General features: G+C 40.4%; 1 protein-coding gene across 4 annotated transcripts; it reads right to left on the bottom strand.

The window, feature by feature from the left end:
- Positions 1 to 255: 255 nt before the first annotated feature.
- Positions 256 to 5,925, bottom strand: LOC148870247 (uncharacterized). Of its 4 annotated transcripts, none has more exons than XM_088973189.1 (4): positions 5,659 to 5,925; positions 2,107 to 5,521; positions 1,261 to 2,019; positions 256 to 603 (listed from the first exon to the last, which is right to left on the bottom strand). In XM_088973189.1, exons 2-3 carry the CDS (start codon positions 5,510 to 5,512, stop codon positions 1,295 to 1,297), a joined length of 4,131 nt encoding a protein of 1,376 aa, XP_088829315.1. In that variant the 5' UTR covers positions 5,513 to 5,521; positions 5,659 to 5,925; the 3' UTR covers positions 256 to 603; positions 1,261 to 1,294. The 4 variants fall into 4 exon arrangements, with proteins under 4 accessions (XP_088829315.1, XP_088829316.1, XP_088829313.1 ...); XM_088973190.1 differs by having other exon boundaries at positions 256 to 598; XM_088973187.1 differs by having other exon boundaries at positions 1,261 to 5,521.
- Between the last annotated feature and the right edge of the window lie 1,131 nt (positions 5,926 to 7,056).

The raw sequence follows: 7,056 nt of genomic DNA, 5'->3' as shown, positions 1-7,056 counted from the left end.
AATCTTGCTCAAAAAAGATAGTGAATTAGGTAGACATAACATACTAAATATTCATATGAGGAGAAGTAAATCGGTAATTAGAAATTGATTAAAAGAAACACACCATGGATGGCCTACCAAAGAATGAAAGCAAAAAACAATGAGGAACCAGTTAGAAGGCATCTTTTCAGTAATTCAAAACAAGAAGGATGGATAAATACCTCAGTCAATCCAGACATGGAAAATGGTTAATAGTAGTTTACTCTATCCGAAACATAAAATTTGAATCCTGATATGAATTATAGGATTGCAATTTCACTACAGAAACTTAGAAGTTTCCAGTCATCAATGGCATTACATATACAGGTAAAATCAGCTAATATAGATCATACACTAGGACAAGAGGTCATGAGATTTCACAACAAAGAGCATGTAGACATCAATTGTCGAGACTAAAATACAAACAGGAAGAGCTCAAGAGCAAAAAGGATGGAAAGTCTTGATCGAACAATAAACCTAATAGGGCAATTACCATCTTCGGTGGTTTAAGCAACTACTTGTCAACAGCTTCAATATTTCAGACTTTGCAAGGAAACTGACACCAGTCCCTAAGCAGCACCTGAACTGGACAGTAAACCAACACAAAACTGTCAGAAACAAAAAGGGGAAACAAAATATAAGGAAACAGGAATGATCTAGCATTACAGAACATGACTTGCATGCAAGTGCAGGACTACAAATAGGGTGACTAAATATCTGGTAAACTACTAGCCACCAACACAATCGAGTGAAGCTGGAAAAATCTAGTCAATCACCTTAAAGGATGCTCGAATGATGATACTAAAGGTCGGTTTTAGGCCAATGATCATAGACAGGGTTGTCTAATCAAATGTCAACATCTTGTGCCATTATACTGCTAGAAAACCTTAACTTATGCCTCACATTTGCAGGATAAAGGAAGTTGAGAGAAAGTCCAACACTTTTTTTTTAATGAATACGAGAATGTCCAACAATTCTAAACTAAGAGATCCCATATGCCAAAGAAATATGAAAAAGAAAAGAAGAGAAACCCCCATATTTGATAATTTCATGCCTAAAGGATAACTTATATGCAAAGAGCTAAATGTTATATAACACCTCGTATGCAAAGCCATATAAGCTGGATTTGGCAAACCACCATTGTTTCCTAGTTATCAGTATTTCCTCAAAAAAAATAAATAAAATAACTTCAATCAGCACTAAAATGAGGTGGAAGCTTCAGATGAGAAGACCAGGACTTACAAGTCATTTCCTTTTGTGTAGAGAAAAATCAAGTTCAATTGCCATCTGTGGAAATTGCAGCTCTTCTACCCTGTATTGTGGCACTTCCTGGCATTTTGGGAGGTGGTGATGATAAATACCTGAGCTGATAGCTAACAAATGCAGATCCAAAGATGCTAAACTTCCCAGCACTACTACAAGCCACTTCTGCATCAGCACGCCTCTTAAAGACCACCTTTGCAGAATTTGTTTCCTTTAAGACCTCAGTTTCTAATTCCTTCAAAGGTCCAAAACGTTTAAATATCTTATTCAGATTCATTTCTGAAGGGACAGAATCAACCTCAGCAAAGTTCAGTATTAATGCTGTTGGGGAGAATTCTTCCTCATACTTCGCCTCCACAATTCCTACTGGCTTCTCCATTGCCAATTCATAAAAGCCATCAGAGTTCTGTTGTTTAGGGTCCAATATGGGGCTCAACTGAAGAGAACTTTCTGATTCAGCAATTAACATGTCATTCTTTGTGAGGCTTTCAAGCTGAGTTTCTCCTTTTCTCCTTCGGCCCTTCTTTGATAGCTGCTCCTCAGAACTGATATGAACAATCCTGTCAGTCCAATATGAGTCTTTGACATCTTCATCAAAATCAAATGCTTCAGCAGAATCAGCATCAGAGGTAGGTGGTTCTTTATTTACATCTTCTGTTTTACCACTATTCACTTTCTCCAAGGATTTCTTGTGTTTTCCTGACCCACGCTTATAAACGATTATTGAATTCCTATAATCTGAAAAGAAACTAAGTATTACAGTCAGAAAACTGTATCCTTTTATGGGATCTCGTGCAGCCAAGCAAAGCTGGGATAGCATCTCACCTGGGGAAGAGCATTCTGTCATTCCACCCTTTTTGGACACTTCAGGAGTATGAGAGACATCAGTACCAATTCCTTCAGATTTCTCACTGTTTCGACCTACTTTAGCTGCACTTTTCCTAAGACTTTGACTGCTACACTTGAGGATCGGCGGCGACCCAGTCAATTTGCTTGCTACTCTACGGATGCAGTCCCCAACCTTAAAAGATTGCTTATGATTTGGGGTCTCAGCATCAGCAGCTCCTGGTGAGGAAAGATTTCTTTTCCCATTCTCTACCTTTGAATCCTCAGGAATAGAGTCAGACTTACGTTTCTTGCCAGAAGACAATACCTTAGAAGCAGACTTCCTATCAGACTCATCACCATTTACAACATTTGAAGAAGCCTCCTTCTCATCCATCAACTCTGACAAGCTTCGTTCTTTTTTCCTCGGATATGAGCTTTCCTGTGAAATGCTCCTGCGTTTACGAGAAGAGCTACCTCGACCTGACAACTTTCCTTTTCCAGAAGGCACATTCTCTTGATCGTTCAAATTAACCGGGGTCAAATGCTGAGCTACTTCTTCAGAATAATTTCTCTCCTCTGCAAGCAATAATTCTGTGTCATTCTCCAACAACCTTCCACAGAACTGGAACTCAGGCAACTTGGTATAACCCTTTAAACGACATAGAGCTAATAATTGAGCCTTAGCTATCACAAGTTCCAGTCTATCAGCTCCACCAGATGGACTACGTGCTAATGCTCTGATATACTCCACAAGTTTCTGAGATTGAAAGGAGCTCACACTCAGAGATCTGTCCACACCATCTCTTTTACTTGACTCTTCCCGTATCCCAGCATTTTCAATAATTTGTGATTTGATCTTTGTGTATACTTCTTCCGATGTGCAGGAACAGGACATCCCCAACTCCACCCGTCTGGAAACCTCATCCAGAGCAGAGTTGACTGCAGTACGGAATGCCACTGAATTGTTCTGCTTCTCCATCTCTGAGAAATGTGTGCCAAAGTGCTTCAATAATGATGCTTCATTCCAAGCAAAAGTTTGGTCCCCAAAATATGCTACAAGAAAGCTATCCTTTTTGCGATATTTCAGTGCTTTCTCTGATGAATCTGAAGAATCAAATATCTGTCCAGGCCACCAGGGATGACTCTTCACTTTGCCCCAAACTAAGTTAGAAACAGCAAAAACACTGTCTTCCTCTAGTGGCAAGTCATAAGCAGTACAGTTATCCTCATCTGAGGTGTTTCCATGATTTAAACCTTCCTTATTTGGAGCAGCCTCCTCCATTTTTTCCTGCTGTTCAACACATGTACCTTGTCCAGCAATCTCTATTTTTTTATTCTCATCCTGGCTACCAGAACAACCAACTGCTTGAGTCTCAACTTCCACTTCCATTGCATGATTTTCCACTGCATGAGTTTCCTGCTCCGATAAAGGTGGGCAAACACTTCGGTCTTCATGAGTAGAACTGCAAACACTAGCTACCCCAGCCTCTGCCTCCAGGCTCCCCTCAGGTAAAGGTTCAATAACTTGATCGAAATCAGCTTCAACCTTATCATGCAATGAAGCGTCAGAAACTGCAAAAACACTATCTTCTTCTGGTGGCAAGTCATAAGCAGTGTGGCTATCTTCAATGGAGATGCTTTCATGATTTAAACCTTCCTGATTTGGAGCAGTCACCTCCATTTTTTCCTGCTGTTCAGCACCTGTACCTTGTCCAGCAATATCTATTTTCTCATTTTCAACCTGGCTACCAGAACAACCAACTGCTTGAGTCTCAACTTCCACTTCCATTGCCTGATTTTCCAGTACATGTCCCTGATCAGAGAAATGTGGGCACACACTTTGATCTTCATAAGTGGAACCACAAATATCAGCTACCCTAGCCTCAGACTCCTGGTTCCCCTCTGACAAAGGTTCACCGGGTTCAGTAACCTGATCAAAATCAGTTTCCACTTTATCAGGAAGTGAAGCATCAGAAACAGCAAAAACACTGTCTTCTTCTGGAGCAGTCTGCCTCCAGTAATCCTCAAAGGAGGCATTTCCATGATTTAAACCTTCCTGATTTGGAGCAGTCTTCTCCATTTTTTCCTGCTGTTCAACACCTGTACTTTGTCTAGCAATCTCCACATTTTGATTTTCAACCTGGTTACCACAACAAATTACTGCTTGATTTTCCACCACATGAGTTCCCTGCTCAGATAAAGGTGGGCAAACAGTTTGGTCTTCATGACTAAAATCGCGAGCATCAGCTACCCCGGCCTCTGCCTCCAGGTTCCCCTCTGGCAAAGGTTCAGCAGGTTCAGTAAATTGGTCAAAATCAGCTTCAGCCGTATCATGCAGTGAAGCATCTGAAATTGCTGCTTGAGATCCACCAACCTCGGGAAGTCTGTTTGGAGCAGCTTGACCAACCGTATCTTGTATATGGTCTTGCATAGAACTACTCTCTTTGCAATTACCCGGGCTCCCCCCAGTAAGAGCTCTATTATCATCAGCACTCATTAAGGATTGAACACTTACCAAAGGATCTGCATCTCCAGCAATCTTTTCTTCTCTGCATCCCTCAACCTCCAAGCTCGGATTTCTCCCCAGGTCATTGTCTTTGGGTTCTAAATAGTCTGGATTTTGGACTACTGCCTCTGCCCCTCCATCCACGACCTGGATTTGTTCAACAGTTGATTCCATCTTTCCCACTTCAGCATCAGAAGCACAACAACTACCATCTTCTTCTTGGTAACTGTTGATTCCATCTTTCCCACTACTGCCTCTGCCTGCAGTTACAGTTTTCATTTCTCTCTCCACATCCTCCTCCTTGACCGAACCAGCATTTCCCACCTCTTCATTCGAATTACCATCTGCCCCATGGATGACCTTCCCATCAACATAAACGTCAGAACCAAGGGTCAATGATTGTGCATTCCCTCCTTCACCACAAACCCCATGCCCGTTGAATTCTCCTTCACTGAGTGAGTCCTCGACAGGAACATGACTATCCGAGGGCTCCTCTGCTAGGGTTTCAACTTGGATTTCTTGAACAGTTGTTTCGGTTATAGTCTCCTTGAGCAAAACAACAGGAGGTGCTGCCTCTTTCACATCTTCTTCCGCCCCATGAGAGTTCGTTCCCTCGGGATGAATCTCAGAAGCTCGAAGCAATGGCTCTACCAGATTCTCTCCTTCCCCACGAGCTCCAAGCTCGTCACTTTCTCCTTCGGGGGGAGGATCTCCGGTCTGCCCATCACCTTTTGAGTGATCTTCCGTTAGGGTTTCAATCACGGAGGCACTGACAGCAACTGTAGATTCCGTAACCCTAATGCTAGAACTCTTGTCCTGCTCTTCGAGCTGGGCTGCGTCAGAGTTAAGGTCGAGGTTCTCGGAAGGGTCTTCATTCGTGGTAGGGTTACCGGACATGGCGAAACCCTAATGATAGTAACAATAATTATAAAAATAAATCGTTTAGAAGCAGAAGCCCTAACAACAAATCCGTTGAAGATAAAAACCCTAAATTTACACACAGCGAACGGACTACTGAGAGAAGGTTAGAGCGAGAGACATACCTGGCTGGGATCGCGGAGCTTGCGCCTGAGACGAATCTTGAAAGTTTAATTTGGTTGACGAGGGAGAAAAGTAGGAAGTAGAAATGAATTGAAGATTAGAGACTACTTTTGAAAGTTCGAAAGTTTCGGATTAAATTTTCCATAAATATATCGGAGATGATTTTAGGAGTAGAGATCTCATAAATAAAGATATACCCGTGTATTCTTGCATTTACCAAAAAAAAATTAAAGAGGAACGCTAGTAAGTCATAAACAACAACTTTATGCAACTCTTTCGTTCATCTCCTTTGCGTGGATAGGGGAATTAGGCTGACGTGGACTGAAGGCACCAATGATTAGATGGCACATGATGAATTGGGATCTGTTACTCATAGAAAGTGCTCCTTACAATTACATCCCACCGTTTATTAGGAACATCTCACATGCTGTAGGGTCGACGTGAGGAATGCTGTGAGTAACAGATCCAGACTCCGTACAATGATCATATTGAAAAATATTAGATTAAAACAACTTTTGATACAGTTGTTAGAATATTTATTTAGTGCTCATTAAACCTACTTGCAACGTTGTATTTGTATCTATTACATCCGGATTCCATTTAGGTTGTATTTGACAATCTTTATTTTTAAGGATTTATCTCTTTGTTGTCGTTCATAAGAACATTTTACCATAAAAACGAAGATAAGTCCTTTAAAAAGTCAAATGCAGCCTTAGACAATTGGAATTTGCCATGGCATCCTTATAATTCTTGTGAGTTTGCTTCATTACCACGTATATGGAGTATTTGGATTGCGATTGAAGGTGGAGAAGGGCAACATTAGTGAATTTTTTTGAGTGGTGTTTGGTATGTTGCTTGAAGCAATATTTTTTAACTTTGCAAATTTAACAACTATGTGCTTATATATAGGCTCTGGTGCATAATTATTTACTCTGGTTTAAGACACCTAGGTGCAACATAGGCTGCATTTGGAAACAATGCAAATAGGTGTAAATGCAAATATGTAGAGTATAAAATGGTTCATATAAATTGCAAAACTGGATTAGATTTGCATTGACAAATTTACCTTCCTAGCAAACAGACTTTTAGTTGTAATGGATGCAAATATGAATTCTAATAAAGCATATGTTTTTTTTATCAAAAGCTCACTTGAATGCAAATTCACTTCTTTTTTATTGATTTACTTTACATTCTTATTATCAACGTAAATATGCATTGATCTGTCATTTGTCAATGTATAAATGTAATGTTATCAAACACAGGCGAAAAATGAACCAGAGTGCAAATTTACCCTAAAACGGGATTTACACTCCATTTGCAATATTTCCAATTGCAGCCATAGGGACAAAAGAGGTGAAAACACCTCAAAGATCAAGAAACCTTAAGAAACATAACTACTT

Source organism: Nelumbo lutea, chromosome 2, assembly GCF_056320005.1.
Source record: "Nelumbo lutea isolate HS-2025 chromosome 2, American lotus-T2T, whole genome shotgun sequence".
Lineage (NCBI taxonomy): Eukaryota > Viridiplantae > Streptophyta > Magnoliopsida > Proteales > Nelumbonaceae > Nelumbo > Nelumbo lutea.
This window is presented reverse-complemented; position numbering and strand designations above follow the sequence as displayed.